Below are 23442 nucleotides of genomic sequence, written 5' to 3'. Positions count from 1 at the left end.
TTTTGACAAAAAGTAGAGTTAAATAAAGACGGGTAAATTTGTATGAAAAATAAAGAACGATGAAATATTCCGGGTGTGTCCCAATATTTGTTCTTGCATACACCCAAATAAAAGGATCTGGGCTAATAAAAGCTTTCTTAATCCAACATAGATGGCTGTTGTGAACTTATATGTACTGTGTCATGAGATTGATCATATATCTAGATTTTTCTAGAGTTTATAGAGAACTTCTAGGAGTTCCGAAAATTGCGCGTGTTTTTGCCTAAAATTTTCACTTATGAATTACATGAAATTAAAGTCTAGTTATAAGCCTGAGTAGGGACATGATAAACGGTGTTGCATAAGCCGTAGATAGATTTGGGAGTCACTTCGACGTTAGGTAATTCATAGGAGTTCCAAAAATCTGTGCTAATGTAATGTGTTAATCAACCATGAGTAGAATGGTGAATGTTGAACCTGTGTAAAGTGATCAATTTACTAGCCAATGACTGGTCATAAGCCCTGTAAGTATCTCGACCTCATTATTCTTTGTAGATGCAAAAAAATCACTTATTACGTTTGTTATGATTACATATTCAATCGTTAATACACTAAAAAATTTAAATTAATTAATCAAATATTTTAGAGAATGCCTCATTTATTGACCTAGTGTTCGTTTATAAAATATATTTTTAAAATTTAACACTTCTATAAGACCACTTTTGAGTTTATTTATGTAGACACAACTAGTTTCGAGAATGTTTGTAGTTCTGAAAACTAGTATATTTACATAAATATTTTATTTTTAGTTTCTATTAACCCCCTTAGTGTAATGTGTCCGCCTCCTTAGTGTAATGGTCAGCACGCTCGGCTACCGTTCTGGAGGTCCCGGGTTCCATTCCCAGGGGGGTCAAATAAATATAAGTGATTTTATCACTGTAATATTTATTCAGTATTACCCTGGACTGGTACCTGAGGCGGAGGGCTCATCACCTTTCCTTCGTGTGTAAACGATCAAGATAACACTGTGTTCATATGAAGCAATGCCCTATGCACCATTGGGGTGCGGATAAGGGTTTTATTATTTTATTATTATTTATTTATATATTTTTAAAATTTAACACTTCTATAAGACCATTTTTGAGTTTATTTATGTAGACACAACTAGAACGTTCGTAGTTCTCAAAACTAGTATATTTACATAAATTTGTAAATATTTTATATTTACCTTACAAAGTTTTCGCAACATATGCCACAGGCAGTTTAATCACGTATTTTTAACTTTCCTTTGGCAAATTTCATCATGTTAATAAATGACATATGTAAGAGTTTATTAAATCATCACACGATTTGTCGTTTTTCCGCGTAACTTTTGTAGGAGGGGATATTAATTACGCCGCAGGGGAGACTCTGACATTTCAATTTAATTACAGTAAAACTGTACTTCAAAGGGACTCGTAGAGTAGTTTTTTTGCTGGTCAACCCCCGAGTGATGGAAATACTAATATAATACTAGTAGGGGCAACACGGAGCGAATAGTTTACCCAATTTTTCTAGGAAAGGAAATTTTGCAATGGTGCATATGAATAATGGACAAATTGATAAGTCTTTTCAGATATTTAGTGATCGAGGAAAACATATTTTAATTTTTAAAAAATCAATATGTTTTTTTGTCTTCAAAATTCAAAAACTATTTAAAGAACGGGTATTCTACAGTGTACAAAAAAATGTACCGCAAATATAAAGTGTTAAAATGTTTTCACGCTCTCTATGCTGCAGGCTATTGAACAATATATTTTTTCATAGAAATATCACTGGGTAAATACCACTGTTTAAATAAAAGTGATTGATAGCCATTAATATGAAGTACATATCAAAAAGTGGTATTTACCAAGTGAAATTTAAATTAAAAATAGATAGATATTACCTTAAAGTATGTGTGTATGAGGGTCTGTACATATGAATAAATGTGAAATCATGTAATTGTCTTCAGATGAGTTTTGTATAAATCCATGGGAATATTAAATGCAAGCACGTGTGCTTTGATGTTTATAAAATAAGCAAAAAGGGAATGGGATGGGAACTAGGATAATTTTTTTTCTGCAAGTGTGCAAAGAAGTGCTGCACAAAGTTTTTTTTCTTCTTGGAAAATCATATTTTATATGCTAACAACATACCTGGTTTAATGACACTAACGATTACTTTTACATCGCGACGATCATGCACCATTGGGTTCAAATAAGGGTCAAATAATACGAAAAACCAAATAACTTTTTTTTAATTAGACACGTTCTGTTCTATCAATTGTATGAACTGCAAATCGCTCACTCCTTTCAACAACGTCATATATCAAAAATCGGCAATTTTCAGTTGTGCATGTTTTCGGAATGCCCAAAAAATGTACTATATCCTAGCAAAAGCGGCATATTTTAAACTTAATATTTACCCGTTACAAAGCAGAAAGTGTTGTTTTTGCATTTTGAAGAAACGGTATTGTTTAACAATTTTTTTCAAATAAGCTAAATATTTTTCAAATGGAGAAAAAACCTTCAAGTTTAACCTAAAAAGATCTGTTGCACAGTAAAAAGTTCAAAAAGTGGCTTGATATTTATTTTGAAAACATTTTATTCTATTTTTAAACTTAAAAAACGATCTCCTGAAAAATCAAGTTTTTTGAAATATAACGTTGTTGAAAGGAGTGAGCGAAATGTTCTCGAAACTAGCCGTGCTTACATGAGTAAACTCAAAAGTGGTCTTATACAAGCGTTTTGATCTTTTATTTTAATCTTTATCTTGTACTTTTGGCTTCTTTCATAGATTTATTTAAAGCGGGAATGTGCACTGATATTAAACCAATAAAAGAGGGTTAAGGATTAAATTATAATACAAATCACTATGTTGTCTTTATCGTACCCTCGCTTCAGTAAGTAATGCGAATAATATTAGCTGCCTGTAAATATTTCAATTTTATTACTAACCAAACATTATTCGTTCATGTCTTTACTTGGGGTCAGAGTCGGCTGGGAATAAATCCATAAAGAAATAAGCAATTTCTTATGTATAATATGTATGGAAATGTATTTTTTTAAACGTTCCGTCGATAAAACAGTGTGCGATAGAGAAAAACCAAGATGGCGACGATACGTCAGTTTTGAGAACGGCTTGATAAACTTGAGTGTCGTATCTTTGTTTTACAGAGCAGCACGAATATTTTAAGTCTGATTATATTTACAACATTTTGAGTGTGTCCAAATACTTGTTCACAAATCTGAATTTTCTTTAATTATAGGAGTTAATTATTCATATTATTTCAATAACAATGTTTCTCAATTGGTTCATATATACAGAACTTCCAAGAGTTTGAGTAGTGTGGTTGTCAATAATGGGCAGAATCGGTGAATGTTACACGTGTGTAAAGTGATCACTTAAACCAGCATATGACGCTCGTCAGCCCCGTTAATGCCTAGACTTCCATATTCTTTTTAATCTTTGATGAGATGTCAAACAAATAACACTGATTATAGTTATTTATATAAGTACATTGGCGTGCTTATTGCTAAAAAGCATATCTTCCAACCAACAGAAAACAGACTAGTGATATTGGTCAAAACGTTTGATACGATATATAGCTGTTAGCAATCAGAGGGTAGATAGTACTTGAATATTGAAAAAAACTTAAATTACGAGTTGATGATAATGAGGACGGCAAAGGAAAAAGAGAGTTTAGGGAAGGAGGAAGAGGGAAAAATTAGAGGAGGAGGTTTGATGGACAGTTAGGAAACTAATGATAGATAGTTATGTCTCAGAAGATTCTTAAAAGTTATTAGAGAAGGTGCATTTATATATGTGGTTCTATTTATCATTTTATTTATTGTTTATGATTATGTATATTTGTTTATGTATGTATATATATGTATGTGTGTGTATGTATGTATATTTATAAATATATTCTTATTTATAATCTTCATACCTAGAAAAAAAATCTTTTTAACCACTCTCATAAATTCCTCTCCTTTCCTTTTTCTTCCTGCTAATTCTATTTTTTATATCATACCCTTACCCTTTTACTCCCTTCCTCACAATTACACTCTTTTTTATTTTGTTTTATCTCTTAATGTTTTAATAGTTATTGTAACATAAATATGGAATTGTTTAATTGGCTTTATTTTTACTAATGTAACTATTTTTTTATAATATACTTTTTTAAATGTAAAGCTGTACAATTCTCGAACAAATAAAAAATGATAAGTATTTTTAAAAAAAAATTGTTTTTACTACTTACTATTATGCATATCCCTTCATAATTACTGGTATATTAAGCAGTCAACAGAGTAGAGTTTTATATTTAAAGCGGAAAATTCATTCCATTAACGTTAATAACAGTCTGGAACAAGGATGGGAACGAAATATCGCAAGTGTAAAGGCAAAGGGGTATATCTGTCTTAGACCAAATTTTACAGGAGAGCAAAAACAAACATGTGAAATTAAATAACTCATTTGTTTTACGTATTTAAAAATACACATATCTTATTGTCAATATTATTAATATTTAAAGCATTTACTTTGGGGTTAGTCATTTTTACTTATTTATCACAGTTTTGAGTGTGTAAATGGTGCTATGGTGGTGAAAGGTAGTATTGTTTGCATGCTGTGTTAGTGATTGTCCTGACGAAGAGACATAAAAATCTCGGTGAGTGGTTATAAACTAATTTTATTAAATTTTTTGTAAAAAAAAAATAAGTACACATATCTTAATAAAACTAAATACGTATTGCAACTACAGCGTTATCCTTTTGCCAGATTATGGAATACACTATTTTAGACATTTTGTGGAACAAACTTATTAAATAAAAAATTTGACAGATATGCCCCTTTGCCATCACACTACCGATGTATGGGCCGTTATTATTTATACATTTAAATAATGGCGGTTTCCCAATTCGCCCCTACGCGTGGTGAGAGGTGAGAAGAGCTAGCCTTGCTTTATCGGTGTTTATACTGGCTTTGTAAACAGGTTGTAGAAAAGAGGTTTCGCACGGTATTAAGTTCCGCCATTTGGTTGGTAAATACGCGGATAAAGCGTACGGGAAACTGCTCGACTTGCCGAAAAGCCTTCGCATAAAAAGCTAAAGCAGGGAGGAAAACAGTAGAGTCAATTGTTTGGAAAAGAAAATTTGAAAACATCGCCGGAATTTATTTTAAATGTTTGTTTTATTATTATTAATATCAAGGGGCTTAGAATTAGTAAGCAAATGTACAATATATTTGTGAAACGATGGTAATATTTAATAATAATGGTGAAATATACTTGGCATGATTCAAATTGTATCTCGTGTAGTGCGGTTGAATGTGTAAATTTAAAATGTTGATTTTAGACATTACTTAGATCAGAAGGAATGAACTTCGATATTGCAATTAAAAACATTTTGAGTGCTTCCAAACACTTGTTCGCAAATCTGGATTATATTTGGGTTTTTTTTTATTTAAAAAAGAAATATTTGTGTTTTTATTATTTGCAAAAATACTTAAAATTCATACTATGTATTTCTGTGAGCCTAAGCGGCTCATTATTAGATGTAGGTATCAAATTGTGGTAGAGTGGATTCGAACCGAGAAACTCTTACTCAAGAGTCCACGACACTAGGCACGGGACCACAACCCGACACTTTTATTAAAATCATTGTGGTTAACTTTGGTATGGTAATATAACACTCTCCTTATCATTCATCGTTTACTTTGTGTAATACCGTATTTTCATCTGGATTATCTCCACAAAGTTATTCATTACATTTTGCCTAATAGCCTTAATAAATATAAACAAACCCCTTATCCGCACCCCAATGGTGCATAGGGCACTGCTTCATATAAACGCAGTGTTATTTTGATCGTTTACACATGAAGCCATCCACTTCAGGTACCAGTCCAGGGTTATATTAAATAAATATTACAGTAAAAAAATCACCTATATTTATTTGACCCCCCACTGGGAATCGAACTTGGAACCTCCAGAACGGTAGCCGAGCGTGCTGACCATTACACTACGGAGGCGGACAACCTAGCCTTAGTTTTGGTTAATTGACACCCGATTAACATTTATATATGCATAAACACATATATATATATATATATATATATATATATATATATATATATATATATATATATATACATATATATATATATATATATATATATATATATATATATATATATATATATATATATATATATATATATATATATATATATATGCATATTAAAGTTTTATGAATATATTATACTCTTGTTTACTACAGCTGTCTTGCTCCAGCTATAACTACTACGAAGTACGAAGCTCGATTGAAAATGGTTAGAGAAATTCAATTTGTTCCGACGTTTACTTCAGAAAGTTGAAACTCAATTTGCAAACTTTCCTCATAAAAATCAGTTGTTTTAAACCCACTTACGTCAATGTTATCATTCCTCAAGTACGTGAAGAGATAACAACATGTCTGACAATTTTGTGGAATAATTGATAAGACACTTTCTTCCTCCAAACCCTCACTCGCACCCGATGGTGCATTGGGCATTGCATCATATAAACGCAGTGTTAACTTGATCATTAACACATGAATGAAAGGTGATCGGCCCTCCGCTTCAAGTAATATTGAAGAAATACAAATAGTGTACTATAAATACATATATATATATATATATATATATATATATATATATATATATATATATATATATATATATATATATATATATATATATATATATATATATATATATATTATATATATATATAAATATATAAATATATATATATATATATATATATATATATATATATATATATATATATATATATATATATATATATATATATATATATATATATATATATATATATATATATATATATATATATATTTATATAAAATAGTAAATAGTGTAAATATTACTTTTTTATTTCTCCCATATTATGGCAAAATTGTTATTCATGATAACTTATACTAATAATAATAATAAAACCCTTATCCGCACCCCAATGGTGCATAGGGCACTGTGTCATATAAACGCAGTGTTATCTTGATCGTTTACACATGAAAGAAAGGTGATCAGCCCTCCGCTTCAGGTACCAGTCCATGGTAATATTGAATAAATATTACAGTGAAAAAATCACTTATTTTTATTTTACCTCCCTTGGGAATCGAACCCGGGACCTCCAGAACGGTAGCCGAGCGTGCTGAACATTACACTACGGAGGTGGACATATCTTATATCATATCTTATACTAGATTAATTTTACTTTTTTATTTCTCCCATAATATGGCAAAAATTATTATTCATGATATCTTATACAAGATATCATGAAATATTATTCATGATATCTTATACTAGATTATTCATCTTACGGATGTTATGTGAATATTAAAGTTGTCTGTCTCAACTTGATATGAAAATGCCCAGACTTCCATATTCTTCTTCATCTTTTATGAGATGTCAAAAAAGTAATGAAAATAACTCCTGTAATTGGAGATAGTCCAGATTTTCTGAATAAGTATTTGGACACACTCAAAATGTTGATATAAAACATGTATCATTCCTTTTACGTGAAAGAAGATGGAAGTCTTAAGCGATCGCTTTACACACTTGTGTAACGTCTTTCATATTAAAAGAAATAAAGACGTTTCATATTAAGTTGGGATACTTTAAATATTTACATTTCATCCGTAGGTTGAATAATCGAAATATAATAAATATTGTTAATAATCGAGTAGTCAAAAAAGAAGTATCTAAAAAAAATGTAATTTCAAGCTGTCTTCTAAAAAATATGTATATGTGGGAAAATTCAAAAGGTATCTCAACTACGTTCAAACGCAGCTAAATAAATACTTCACAAATTTCTCAGTGGCGCCACAGTCATCCATATTTTCAAGTCTATCGAGAAGTACCAGCATGTGGAAGGTAACCAAAACATTGCATTTATACAGGTTTCAAAAATAAGTGCAATATATTGTAGATGTGTCGCCTAATTTCAAAATCCGCCAGATCCAATTTTATAACATTTTAAAATAAATGCTCTATCGGAATGCCAATTGTGGGTTTTATTGTTTAAAATATTTATATACTTGCAAACCCTGCTAAAAATACTTAAAAACAGCATTATATTTAAAATTCCGATGAAACTTGCCTTTTGACCCATATCGGCCAATCAGAGAGCGGGGATAGGTCAAAAATTAAGATGACGTCATTATCGGTATGTGTCTTGTGTTCTTTTTTTAAATACTGTAAAAAAATCCAGAAAAATGGGAAAAATCTCTGTTTCATAATATTTTATCTAATGATAGACAAATCTTTGAAACATAAATGTTACCTGGAGAATTTTGCATTTTTGTGAAATCGACTAACATGGATCTGGCGGATTTTGAAAGTAGGCGACACAGATGTTCAATAATGGGCAGAATGGTAAACGTAACACAAGTGTATGAAGTGATATTTTAAGCCAAACAAATGCCAGGCCGTAAGCCTTGGGATGCTGATACTTCCATCTTCTTTCATAAAAAACAACGTTAGATGCTTCATTTCAAGTTAAGATACCTATAAAAAAAGATGTTTAGTTATACGTTCACAATTTTCTTTTTTAAATTACATTTTTATAAATAAATTGAAATTATTTTTCCGTAAGACAAAAATCACAAAGAAAATTAACCCTATCTCGGTGTCACAAATTTTTAGAATTTATAACATAGCTTGCGTTGGAAATAAACCCCGGTTTAAGGTTGCTTTTTGTTATATGTTATCTCATATCACGCCAAAAATAACATATCTTTCGTTATAAGGGTACTTTCGCACGTACGCTCGGGGTCTAGGACATATATCTTAGACCTTCATAACGTTATGAGTATGTATGAATAACGGTATGTTTTAGATTAAAAAATATAGACCATATATTTTTTCTTACTATACCAACACATGGAATTAATTTATTTTAAGCGAACCTCAAGAATTCTAAGTTTACCTAAATATTAAACGAAATAAATTAGAATCACAGTAAAAACTTGTCTGTATTCACAATTTTTAGAGTGTTCCTAAAGTTTGTGTAGATTAAAACCAATAGAACATATATTTTTTCTTACTGTGTTAAAATATGGAATTAATTTACTCTACACAAAACTGAGAATTTGTTTATGATTTTACATAAAAATTCAAGGGAATAAATTAGAATCACGGTGAAAACTCATTTTTATTCAAAATATTTTAAGTGTATCCAATCCTTTGTATACAGATCTAGGTTTTGTTAATAAAGGAGATACATATTTTACATTTATATATTAACATGGTCAGCACGCTTGGCTACCGTTCTGGAGGTCCCGGGTTCGATTCCCAATGGGGGTAAAATAAATATTAGTGATTTTTTCACTGTCATATTTATTTAATATTACCCTGGACTGGTACCTGAAGCGGAGGGCTGATCACCTTTCCTTCATGTGTAAACGATCAAGATAACACTGCGTTAATATGACGCAGTGCCCTATGCACCATTGGGGTGCGGATGAGGGTTTTATTTATTATTTATTTATATTAACATAAATAGGCTGATCTAATTCGGAATTAGATCAGCCTATTTATGTTAAAATGTAGTAAATACAATTTATACTTAAACAAATTATAATCAAACTTCTAAATGTATAGAGTTACTACCCGCATATGAAAGAGATACAGGATCATGGCATTTATACAAGTTTCATAAATGAACGTCATATAGACGTTTAATAATGGGCAGAATGGTGAACGTTACACAAGTGTGTAAAATGATGACTTAAGCAAATGTTAGGTCGAAAACCCTGAAATGCTCAGATTTTCACATTCTTACATATAAAAACGATTGATAGTTCTTTTGATATTGATTTGTTTCCGTAGGGTGAAAAAACAGAATCCGATATTGTTTTTGTTTTGTAAAAATATCAGCAAATAAAATCAAATATCAGCAGATGAAGACTCTCCGATCCATAATCGGAAACACATTGCGAGTAAGAAATACCGACATCCGGAGCATGTGTAAGACGGAGGATATCGTGAGGTGGGGACGACAACGAAGGCGATACTGGATCATGTAAACAGAATGTCAGATGACAGACTTCCACGTATCGCCCTTCAAGGAATCCCTGAAGGACGCAGACCCCCAGGCAGACCTCCAAAAAGGTGGAAAGCTGGGAGTCAACATCCCAAGAGCTACTAGCGGAGGCAAAAAACAGATCCTTAGGATCTAGAAAAAGAAGAAGAAGCTAGTAAAAAAAAGTTTACCAAACTGAACAAAACTAATTATTAAAAATGTATATTTCAATTATTTGTTAAATATATATGTAAACATTCATTCAAACCCTTATCCGCACCCCAATGGTGCATAGGGCACTGTATCATACAAACGCAGTGTTATCTTGATCGTTAACACATGAAGGAAAGGTGATCAGCCCTCCACTTCAGGTACCAGTCCAGGGTAATATGGAATAAATATTAGTGTGAAAAAATCACTTATATTTATTTGACCCCCCTGGGAATCGAACCCGGGACCTCCAGAACGGTAGCCGAGCGTACTGACCATTACACTACGGAGGCGGACTATGTACATATACAAACACGTAAATAATAATTTTAAATTCATAATTAAATATATTTTTTTGCAGAGACCAACAATGTGTCTTGTCTGTAAAGTTATTTTTACAAGTTTAATTTTTTTAACATAATATACACACAAAATTAGAAAGAAAAAGATAATAAATATTTTATTTATTTTTTAAAATTATATTATATCTTGATCATTAACCCTTATACTGCCTTTAATCCAAAATTTAGTTTACCTCCGCCAGCAAAAAAAAAACGGAAGGAACCATCTATTGAAGTGTTATACTTCCATATTTATTGTTAACTCCACTATGAAAAATGATTTATATACACCGATAAGTGTCAAACGTAATACTATAAAGTTATAGGAAATAAATACATATTTCGCTAGTGAAAATGCTGTCAGTTGAATATTGAATATAAACATGGAGTATTTCTGTTACCCTTATTTCATTCCAAGCACAAAATTATACCATAGATAAAAATACATATTTGTGACGACATTCTCAAAACGTGACACTCCGAAGCGAACGTTATTGTGTGAAACGGACACTTCACGACATTCGATTTTCAATTTCAAAAAAGGTTAATAGAATTTTCTCGACGCAAATTGAAAATATTCCTCTCAGAAAAGGTTGTTATTCGATTACATCGAGATCTGTAATCATATAATATTATCTTGTTATATATCGGTGTGAAGGTGAGATTTTTCCTAGAATTTGATACGATGATCGGCTTAGAAAAGAAACAGCTTATTTGAAAATGTCAATTTCACAGTTGGTTATGGATGTTAAATACTGTTAACGATCAGGCATAATCATATTTCAATATTAAGGCACGTTTTTACAAAACGAAACATCTATCTAAGTAGGAATTCACAGTTTTTTTTAAAAATTGTTGTAGTTATACAAATACGTAAATATATATTATTACAAATATATATTTACGTATTTAAGGACTACAATGGTATATTTTTAAAGACAATTCTATCAATTCTTAAAATCTTTCTCTAAACGATTATATATAAATTCTGTTAATTTTAGATAAATAACGGGGAACTCAACTCAAGAAACCAGATATTGAATATTTTAATTTATGTTTTAATTGTTAAATCGAGCACATTTTTTTGAGTCTACTGAGCAATAGTTTGAAAATGCCATAACTAGGCGAAACAAATGTCACAATATTAATTTTGATGTGTTTTTAACAATAAAATACATCTCAGTAGACTCGAAAATCTGTGTTTGATTTTACAATTAATACATAAATTAAAATGGAGTTCTACAAATTAAACGCCAAATCAATAAACGAATGTATTTTTCAATTTTTATATTTATTCAATATTGTAAAAGTGTTTTTTTGTAACTTTAATTCATTTTCTAAACATTTCTAACAATCTTAAAATTAATAACGCAGCCCTCTCCAAAAAAGAGACTGAGCTCTTTTGCTTGGAGAGGGACTTACACTTGTTTTACAACTTATTATTTTTTTATGTTTTTCTTACTAAGATAACAAATATAAACTTAATTTAATTAATTTTTAAGCACTTTAAAGTCTTCTATTTTTTATGTCTGTAGGAAGGTTTTTTGAAGTACTTAGTTCTTAAATATTTAAAATTCTGTTGGAATTATTTGGTATATATTTATTTTATATTTTATTTTAACATTGTATTACTACTTTGTTTTGTTTTCTTAAGAACTTATCATATTTTCTTTGGTTCATAACGGTTAGTGATGTAATATGTATTAACTAAATAAATAACATTGAATTAGTTGTTTGTTTCTAAAATCACTCGATTCATTCCATTATTTCTTTAAAATTTATCAATGAAAATGAAATTCAGATACGGGGTACAAATAGCGACCCCCTGGGAAATCCACATAGTTTATACACGTGGTAGAGGAAACACCTATATGTATTTATACAGACGCCTTCCTGAAAATAATTATACGTTACTTAGTGTAGGCTTTTAGAAAAATAATATTGTTCGTGCTTTCATAAATAAACGGAAAACCTTCTTAGTTTAATTTAACGATAATAAACGACTCCTACGCAATATACTGCGACCAGTTAAGCATAAGTCATGACACGTCATTTTCCATGAGTTAACAACAATTTTAGTGTATCCAAATACTTTTTCACAAATCTGAATTTTCTCAATAAAAAGCTGCTTTTATCTCACCAATAGATATCTCTAGTGAAATTCTAGTGATTCAAGTACGAAATTGAACCATATATCGCTCACTCCTTTCAAGAACGTCATAAATCAAAATACTTGATTTTTCAGGAGAACGTTTTTAAAGTATAAGAATATAATACAATGTATTAAAAATAAGTATCAAGCCACTTATTGAACTTTTTACTGCGCAGCAGATCTTTTTAGGTAAAACCTGAAGGTTTTTTCTCCATTTGAAAAATATTTAGTATATTTAAAAAAATAATTAAACAATACCTTTTCTTCAAAATGCAAAAACAACATTTTCTGCCCTGTAGCGGGTAAATATTAAGTTTAAAATATGCCACTTTTGCTGGTATAAAGTGCATTTTCTGGGCATTCCGAAAACATGTACAACTCAAAATTCACGATTTTTGATTTATGACGTTCTTGAAAGGAGTGAGCGATATGTAGAAGTTACAAGAATTTGAGTAATGTGATTGTCAATCGTGGGTAGAATTGGTGAATATTACATGTGTGTATATAAATATATAAAATCACAATATGATATAGTATAATAAATCTGTGATAAAAATGTAATTCATAAAAGAATCAGAGGAAGACCGAGAAAAATTTGTTAATATAAAGAATTTCAAATAATTGGGCTTAATAAAGTCAGGAGTGGGAAAAATTGGCGGGTATATATGAGGAGATGCGTGAATGTGAAGGAGGCGAAGATTGCAAACACACGTTATAATGGCTTTCTATTCTCTCTGCCAACTCCTGTGGCATGGCATGTTAGTAAGTTTAGTTAGTTAATACAAATAACGAATGTTAGTTTTTTAACATCTTTTGAAGAATTTCAAAATTCTTAAAAATTGTCAAGAATTTTTAAGGAACAAGTAAAATTTAAGAAAAAAAAGATAAAAAAGTCACGTACGTTTAAAAGAGAAGGACTATGTATATACACTGTTAAGTATAAAGACCACTCATCAATGGTCGGTTTTATTTACAAAATGAAAGGAATCCTTCATTCAGACTTAATTCAAAAGCACTTTTCTTTTATCTCTGTTAATAGATGAACAAAATACAGGGATTAATATAAAATAACATCTTTTCATTATTATCTCTTCAATGAATTTTATTACTGTATACCATTATAGTTGTCTGAATTGAGGTGTAACAAAATTAAACAAATTAAACATATATCGCAGTCATACAGGAGTAAGTGACCAACTAACATTACGTTAAATGTTCAGGAGGATCATTTAAGTCTTTGCTTGGCAAGAAAATAAACATCAATGCAGTTAGTCATTTTTAACAAGTCAATATATTATACCTCCAAGTTTAAAATCGCTTTGGGATTTTTTCTGGGCAATATTAAGCTAGTAAGATATCAAATAGTCAATAATCACGTTTTTGTAAAAAAAATGTATTTTTTCCTACTACGACTACGATATGTATATATATATATATATATATATATATATATATATATATATATATATATATATATATATATATATATATATATATATATATATATATATATATATATATATATATATATATATATATATATATATATATATATATATATATATATATATATATATATATATATATATATATATATATATATATATATATATATATATATATATATATATATATATATATATATATATATATATATATATATATATATATATATATATATATATATATATATATATATATATATATATATATATATATATATTTATATATAATTTGTTACAAAATGAATTCAAATTGAGTGTATGAAATTTCATTAATTGATTGTGGTGATATGCATTCATTTATGTGAATTAAGACTTGTGAAAACCACTATTTTTTAAAATCAATCGTGACACGTTTCTCAATACATTTTAAAGAAAAGTGGTATTTACAAAGTAAAACTTTGATTAAAAATTAGCGAATTTAATAAGTGGTTTAAAATAATATTAATACCTTTATAAAATTAAACAATTTTGCTTTAACCACTTTTTTTATTATTATAAGAACACTTTAATCTACCGGTTTCGACAAGAACCTTATCTTCTAAAATATTAAAAACATTAAAATACTCATAATTAATTACATTTTTTTACGGAGCGTATGGAAGTTTTTGGTCAGGGAATGTAATTAATTATGAGTATTGTAATGTTTTTCATGTTTTAGAATTCAATAAACCCTAATGATGACAAGGTTTTTGTCGAAACCGGTAGGATAAAGTGTTCTTATAATAAAATAGTGGTTAAAACAAAGTTGTTTAGTTTTATAAAGTTCAAAAAATGCGCCACAAAATATCTGCAAAAAACATTCAAGAAATAATAATACCATTTAAGGTATGGTAAAAGTACTCCTGTCCTAATCATCATCAGACTAGCCCAGTTAATAACGATGAAATCTGGTCACTGATCAAAGAAAATAAAAGTGGAAAAAATATTAAATAAAAAAAAAGATGAATGTAAAATGATTTAAACCATACTGATGTGTAGCCTAATTCAGAGGCTCCAGAATAAATTTATTTTTGACGTATAAAGGCAAAATTTTAACTATCTTTGTTTTTAAAAAGGTGTACTGAATAACCAAGATATGCTCTACTTTACTGATTGCAAACGTAGCGCGTTGTAGATCCTCTAAAACAGTCTGTTCATATTTCAATTTACTCTCTCGGGTTTAAAGGATTTACTTTTCCAATGAAAAACTTTGAAAAGAAATTACCTTTTCTTTGAAACAGCTATAAATAATGATAAAAAAATAACATAATATTTCATAATGTTACTGGCAATGTCAAAATTAATATACAAATTGTTTTTAATAAAAAAATCATTTCTTTTTAATTGAGGGATGAAAATTTTATTACTATAAGAACGTGGAGTTAGCCAAACATCGTATAGTATTATAATAAGTAGGGATATACATAAATATCAAATACTCTAACACGACAAGTGATCACTCAAAAAGACAGGTCGTAAGCTTAAGCCCAGACATCCATATTGTTCTTCAACGATGTTAAAATACCAACCAACACAGATTCGGACACACATTGCGACATTAATATTATATTAAATTAATTTCATTAATTGATTCAGCTTTGTGGTAATATCTATACATTTTTAATTTAAGATATACTTGATCAATACATACAACTATTTCTTAAAATCTATTTTTCACGTGTTTCCAAGCATACCACATCATTTTCAAACATCATTCGCAAACACATACGGTGTTTGATAATGATACGGAATTCTTCGGAACACATGTCACAAAAGATTTTAAGAAAAAGTGATATTTAATCAGTAAACTTTTTTGAATCTCAATATAGATGTAGTCAAAGCATTTACGGGGCTTACCACCGTCAAAAGCTGGCTTAAGTGATCACTTTACACACGTGTAACATTCACCAATTCTACCCATTATTGACAACCACACTACTCAAATTCATGGAAGTTTGGTATATATTAACCAATTTTGAATCATTGTTCTTGAACCACTAAAACTTCACTAGAGACATATCTATTGGTGAGATGAAAAGAAGCTCTTTATTGAGCAGAAACTCTTTGATTAGTATGTAAGGTCCGAATCCTTGATTAATTTAATTAATTAGTTCCTCAAGTGTTCTCATTTACAGTTCCATCATGTCTTACCACAAAGGGAATGCCGAAACCATAAATAAAGTAAAACTTAAATTAAAAATAAAATAATTTGAATTGTACGTAAGGCCTGGCCTACTTAACAAATTGGTTCTTAGGTCCTTAAAGGTTTTCGACCGGTCTTTATGTTAAAACGTCGTCGCTGAAACTCAGTCGATATAATTTGATTAGATAATTTAAAACTTTGTCGACGGAGCTCAAAACGATTTGCTAATTATTTTAATACGACACCATCAACCGACGTCGGCTGCCCGAAACCTTGAGTCGTTTTCAAATAATTAAAAAAGTTTCTTCTAAAACTCATTGCCCGGTCGAATTACTATGGTAAAAATTACAACAACAAAAAATGGTTCTCAGATTAAAAACAAACACTCTTCTTTGAAGATAAACTGAAGTTTTGAATATCTAACCAGATAAGTGAAAAAAGTTTATACTTATCTTCAAAGGAAGCTTGTAATAGGAAAACTTTCTATTTATTAGAAAAAAAATATCAATTTAGATCAAATACCAAAAAAACAGTTTCAAATTTTAAGGCTCTTTTTTATTTAAGTAACCAACTAGCCACTTCGCCGTAGGTAGAGAGAATAGAACGTCACACCAAACTGTCTTTGCCACATTATTCGTCTCTTTCACATTCATGCATCTCCTCATATATACATGCTGATAATTCCAAATCATGACTCGACCAAAGACGATAAAGTTAATAACAAACAAGAAAAAAGGTTTAAAAAAACATGAAGCGGATGATAACAATGATATGATAAGATGATGAAGAAGATGACCGAGGAAAATTTGGCATGATCAAGTTTTTCAAATATTCCACATTTGGTATTTGAAATACTTGATCATGGCAAATTTTTCTCGATCTTCTTAATAAAAAGTTTTTTTCATTAATTGATTCGGCAGTCAATTTGTAGTAAAATCTATCCATTTTCAATTAATGTTTTACTTAGTAAAAACTTTGTTTTTAAAATAATGCGGAATGCATCGAAACACGTGTCACAGTAGATTTTAAGAAATAGTGGTATTTAATAAGTAAAACATGAATTTAAAAAAAGTTTTTTTATTAATAAAAAATGACAGGTTAAAAACAAGTTTTTTTTAAACAGTGTCACGTTTATGTTTAAAATTTATCGTTAAATGCTTTTCATAAATTAACCCAAAATTTTAGCCAAAAGGACATACGTCAGCTGAGTTTCATACTGTCGCACATAATTATAATCCGTGAACTAAACTTAGAATAAAATTTAGTTGAGGTAGGAAAATCTTGAATGGCATATTATAATAACATATAATAGTGTCGCAAGTAGTTAATCCGCTAATCTTCAGTTTGAGCTAATTGCGAGTGTACACTGACATGTCGCTCATTTAGAACGAAAAGGTTCCATCTAACACAATTCGGGAAAAAATTAATTATTAAATCGCTCACTCCTTTCAAGAACGTCTAAATTCGTCAATTTTCAGTCGTGCATATTTTCGGAATGCCCAGAAAATGTACTATATCCCAGCAAAAGCGGCATATTTTAAACTTAATATTTACCCGCTACAGGGCAGAAAGTGTTGTTTTTGCATTTTGAAGAAAAGGTATTGTTTTTTTTTAAATAAAATAAATATTTTTCAAATGGAGAAAAAACCTTCAGGTTTTACCTAAAAAGATCTGTTGCACAATAAAAAGTGCAATAAGTGGCTTGATATTTATTTTTAATACATTGTATTTTATTTTTAAACTTTAAAAACGTTCTCCTGAAAAATCAAGTTTTTTGAATTATGACGTTGTTGAAAGGAGTGAGCAAAATGTGGTTCTATTTACAGTAAATCTGGGATGAACTAAATTAAAATTAATGATTAAGAAATAAGGCCATTTTTATAATTCCTGAAATTTCTCAGTACGATTTGAAGTTTTGACATTTATATGTCGAAAATCGAGCAGAAATGCTTACAATATACATATTTTATCCGTTTTAGGTCAAATGCTTAGTAATTTTTGGAAAAATGTGATTAAAAAGTCTCCTTATTTTTAATTTTCAAAAGATGAATTCTCCTTTTTAGTAAATAATATAGCGTGATATTTATAAGAAAATTTAAAATACTAAAAAAAATTAACTTCACATCTTTAAAACAATAGTTCACATCCTAAATACAAAAAAATAAGTAAAAAAATACTACGTTTTTTGTCAGTCTGTTTTAGAGTATGATTGGTTGGGTTGGAATGAGTATTGCATTATTAAAAAAAAGTGTTGCCCAAAAATCAAAAATGAAAAAATACTTTAAAGTTTCGAGATGGACTCCCAGCGAGGAAATATTCATCAAATTACATCTTATGACGGTCCAATAACTACATGCTTAAACAATCCTCACATATGCGTTTTAAAATAACTCTCACATATAACAAGAAATCACCTCTAAGCACAACACATAAATCACAACAAACACACTTTATGGAAACGTTCATAAAACCACAAGATCCAAAAGACAGTATCACATAAAACAAAACTCAACACCAAACAAAGACTTTGATTATTATGCAATAAAGTTGTACAACCTGCTTCATTATCCATAAATTCATTAAATAACGAAACAAAGTATAAAACAGACATTCATAGATGGATAATGAAGGTGGGCAGATTGGAAATAGATCGCATCGTTCGGTCATGTCGTATTTTGTATTTATTGATTTGGCGTTTAATTTGTAGAACTTCATTTTAATTTATGTGTTAATTTTAAATCAAACACAGATTTTTTGAGTCTACCAAGTTGTATTTTATTAACAAAAACACATAAAAATTATATTGTGACAATTGTTTCGCCTTGTTAGGGCATTATCAAACGAATGTGAAGATCAAATGGACTACGGTCCTTATGTAGCTATACAATTCTAAGTGGCAGTTTTAACACGTGCAGCAATAATTTATGGCGTATTTTGTAGCATGATATAAAAAATATTTTTCATATATATATTTTGTATTGTACAATGTGCGCCCTCGGCATAGGAAAACTTGTAAGGCCAGATTTTTATAATTTTTTTAATTTTAGTATTATTCATTCGAACCCTTATCCGCACCCCAATGGTGCATACGGCACTGCATCATATAAACGCAGTGTTATCTTGATCGTTAACACACGAAGAAAAGGTGAACAGCCCCCCGCTTCAGGTACCAGTCCAGGGTAGTATTGAATAAATATTAGAGTGAAAAAATCACTTATATTTATTATACCCACCTCTGGGAATCGAACCCAGGACCTCCAGAACGGTAGCCGAGCGCGCTGACCATTACGGAGGAGGACCTGTCTAATTTGTTATTATGTGTATGATAATAAATAAATAAATGTAGGGGATGATCGTAGAAATCAAAACAAAATATCCTCAGAAGTGCGAAGAAACAAGATGGAACCTTGTCTTTATAGGAGCACAATGTGTATTAAATTATGTATTCAAAATTAATATAATTATCTCGTACAAGCAAGGTGTGATTAGCATATCACATTAACAAGATCATCACGCTTAAATATTTTAGTACTCACGCCTATACATATTATTAACTAAGAAATTTGAACTTTGGCAAACAAATTATTCGATGGAAATCAAAAGGTAGGGTGTAAAACGGGAAATTAGGTTAATCAGTAAATTCCGATCACAGATTTAAACGATAAAAAACCCTTATCCGCACCCAATGGTGCATAGGGCACTGCGTCATATAAACGCAGTGTTATCTTGATCGTTTACACATGAAGGAAAGGTGATCAGCCTTCCACTTCAGGTACCAGTCCAGGGTAATATTGAATAAATATTACAGTGAAAAAATCACTTATATTTATTTTTACCCCCCTTGGGAATCGAGCCCGGGACCTCCAGAACGTGTCTCCGGAACTTGTCCGCCTCCGTAGTGTAATGGTCAGCACGCTCGGCTTTAAACGATATGTTAGCCAAATTAAATTTAGATTATGTTAAAAACAGTAGAAATGTCACATGGCACAATACGCCAGAAAAAATATAATACATCGATGTATATATCCACTTCTGTAGTGTAGTGTTGAGCGCGTTTGGCTACAATACTGGAGATAAACTAACTAACTAACCATCACGCTTCCCTGCAGGGGTAGGCAGAGAGAATAGAACGCCACACCACTCTGTCTTTGCAAACATTCTTCGCCTCTTCCACGTTCATGCATCTCCTCATATATATGTATACCCGCCGATTGTTTTGACTCCTAACCTGACCGCTTTTAAGTATTTGGCATTACTGATCGTGCCATGTTTTTCTCGGTCCTCCTTTGCTCCTTTTTCCAATTACATTCGCCTCATTAATTTGTTTTACCGTTCTTCCCTCACTCATTCGTTCTACATGCCCAAATCATCTCAACACACCTTTCTGCATTTTATCGATAATGCTTGTCTCAGCTTTGCATTCCTTCCTTATTTCACGATTCGAACATCTATCATACACCGTTTTGTCGCACATTCTTCTGAGAGATCGCATTTCGACTGGCATACTGGAGATCCAGAACTCTATTCCCAGGATTATTTTACACAAATTATATCGTGTTAATCTGGGTGTCAAAGGAGAAGAAGAATAATAAAATATAAAGAAAATCTTACCTGACGGTAGGTCAGAACGTCCGAATAACCCACCTGCGAATGAAAGAAAAACAATTTATTATAAATATGAATAACATGTAAGTGCATATATTAAATGTTAAAATCAAAAACTAATTGTTCGACTTTACAAAATTGTATTTTATTGGTGGGGGGTGAACGGTGCAAGACAATTTTTTTTTTGTATATATAATGAATATGTATGTGTATATATATATGTGTGTATGTATGCGTATGTATATGTATGTATGTATATTTATAAATATATTTTTAAACTTCTTACCTAGAAAAAAAAATCCTTTAACCACCCTTATTAATTCCTCTCCTTTCCTTCTTCTCCCTGCTAAATCTATTATTTTATATAATACCCTTTTTTGTTGTTGTTTTTTTTGTTTTTGTTTAATCTATGAATGTTTTTTAATAGTTTTATAACATAATTGTGGAATTGTTTAATTGGCTTTTTTTTACGTAACTATTTTTTTTCAATGTAATGTAATGTTTATTATTGTTAATGTAACTATTGCTTCAAATCATTTTTTTATATGTAAGCTGTACAATTCCCGAATAAATAAAATAAAATAAAATAAATTGTCAAAAAACATTTAAAAAAATCAATTTTGTAACTATTGTTTCGCTTTGATATGGCAGTTTCAAACGATTTTGTTTTTTTAACAGTAAAATATAATTTAGTAGACTCAAAAATTAAGTGTTTGATTTAACATTTAATATATAAATTAAAATGGAGTTCTACAAATTAAACGCCAATTCTATAAATATCTTCTAAGTGGATAAAATTACAGCTTCTTAAAAAAATGGACACAAATGTATTCCTTATAAAATAAAACAAGACATAAAGTCAGTTTGAAGTGAGAGGAGATGGGGGCGTAGAGTTATTGTATTATTGGTATTATTTCTATGAAAAGAAATAGGAAAAATATTTCAAAGTTTAAAAGTATTAAGTACTTTACTTTTCTAAAGTTTCAAAGTATTAAGTTATATGTTTATAAAGTTTTGAAAGACGTTCCACTAAGTATCTGCAAAAACATTCAAGAAAAAAAACTAATGTATTCATTTCTCACTTCATTATCAGACTCTGGATAATGAATACATTAGTATCTAAACTTGATCCATCGTTTTTTGCAAAACAATATATATATATATATATATATATATATATATATATATATATACATATATATATATATATATATATATATATATATATAATATATATATATATATATATATATATATATATATATATATATATATATATATATATATATATATATATATATATATATATATATATATATAAATATATATATACATTGAACTCTGCATTGATTCAATTTTTCCGGGTGATGGAGCATTCTGAGAATACCTCTCCCGTTTTAAAATTACACAAAACTCTACTTGTGAATGTGATGAGACGTCATAACAATATGTCTCTCATTTAGTGTGTTAAAACGTACTGACTACAACATAAATGTCAACTGTCAAATTGACAGTCTGTAGAAAGAATGTTGCCAGTTTAACAACCAAACTTAAAAAAAACGCCCTTTACACAATAACCTTGTTTCCCCTTGCCTATTATAATAAATAATAATAATAAAACTCTTATCCGCACCCCAATGGTGCATAGGGCACTGCGTCATATAAACGCAGTATTATCTTGATCGTTTACACATGAAGGAAAGGTGATCAGCCCTCCGCTTCAAGTACCAGTCCAGGGTAATATTGAATAAATATTGCCTATTATAGGCAAGGGAAAATTTCTAAGGCAAGCAATAAATATTGTAAAAGTATATATTTTTTATACATTTTTTTGACATCTCATCAATGATGCAGAAGAATATGAATGTCTGGGCATTTGCTGGGCTGACGACCGTCATAGACTGGTTTAAGTGATCATTTTACACACGTAACATTCACCAATTCTACCCATTATTGACAACCACACTACTCAAATTCAATAATGGGTAGAATCGGTGAATGTCAGACGTGTGTAAAGTGTTCACTTAAATCAGCCTATGACGGTCGTCTGACCCGTAGTGCCCAGATTACCATATTCTGCTTCATCTTTTGATAAGATGTCAAAAAAATAAATGAAAAACAACTCCTGTAATTGGAGATAATCCAGATTTGTAAGCAAGTATTTGGACACACTCAAAATGTTGTAAATATTTTTATAAGATTAAAGTAATTATGTCTTATGTCATTATATGAACAAAAAATAATATTGATAAAAATGATAAATGCGTCATGTCAGGTTGAGGCAACTATAGTATATATTTCTCGTTTATACCATTGTCTCGATAAATTGGCTGTTATCTGTCTATAACATTAACGTAATAAATCATATCTTGTCATGTGAAACCTATTGTACATACAAGGTATCAAGTGTGTTATTTTCTGAATGG

General features: G+C 29.8%; 1 protein-coding gene across 5 annotated transcripts in view; it reads right to left on the bottom strand.

Moving 5' to 3' along the window:
- Positions 1-23442, bottom strand: part of LOC148310905 (xibalbin-1-like) — a 124112-nt gene that overhangs the window by 30126 nt on the left and 70544 nt on the right. For all 5 annotated transcript variants that reach the window (XM_088257576.1, XM_088257580.1, XM_088257579.1 and 2 more), the window contains one exon: positions 21023-21055. In XM_088257576.1, coding sequence (XP_088113702.1) covers positions 21023-21055 — 33 coding nt within the window. The remainder of the gene's footprint in view (positions 1-21022; positions 21056-23442) is intronic.

Source organism: Brachycentrus maculatus, unplaced genomic scaffold (genome assembly GCF_059751285.1).
Source record: "Brachycentrus maculatus isolate JH-2025_06_01 unplaced genomic scaffold, ASM5975128v1 h1tg000085l, whole genome shotgun sequence".
Taxonomy (NCBI): domain Eukaryota; kingdom Metazoa; phylum Arthropoda; class Insecta; order Trichoptera; family Brachycentridae; genus Brachycentrus; species Brachycentrus maculatus.
Note: the sequence above shows the minus strand (reverse complement) of the source record. Positions and strands in the feature narration are given on the sequence as shown.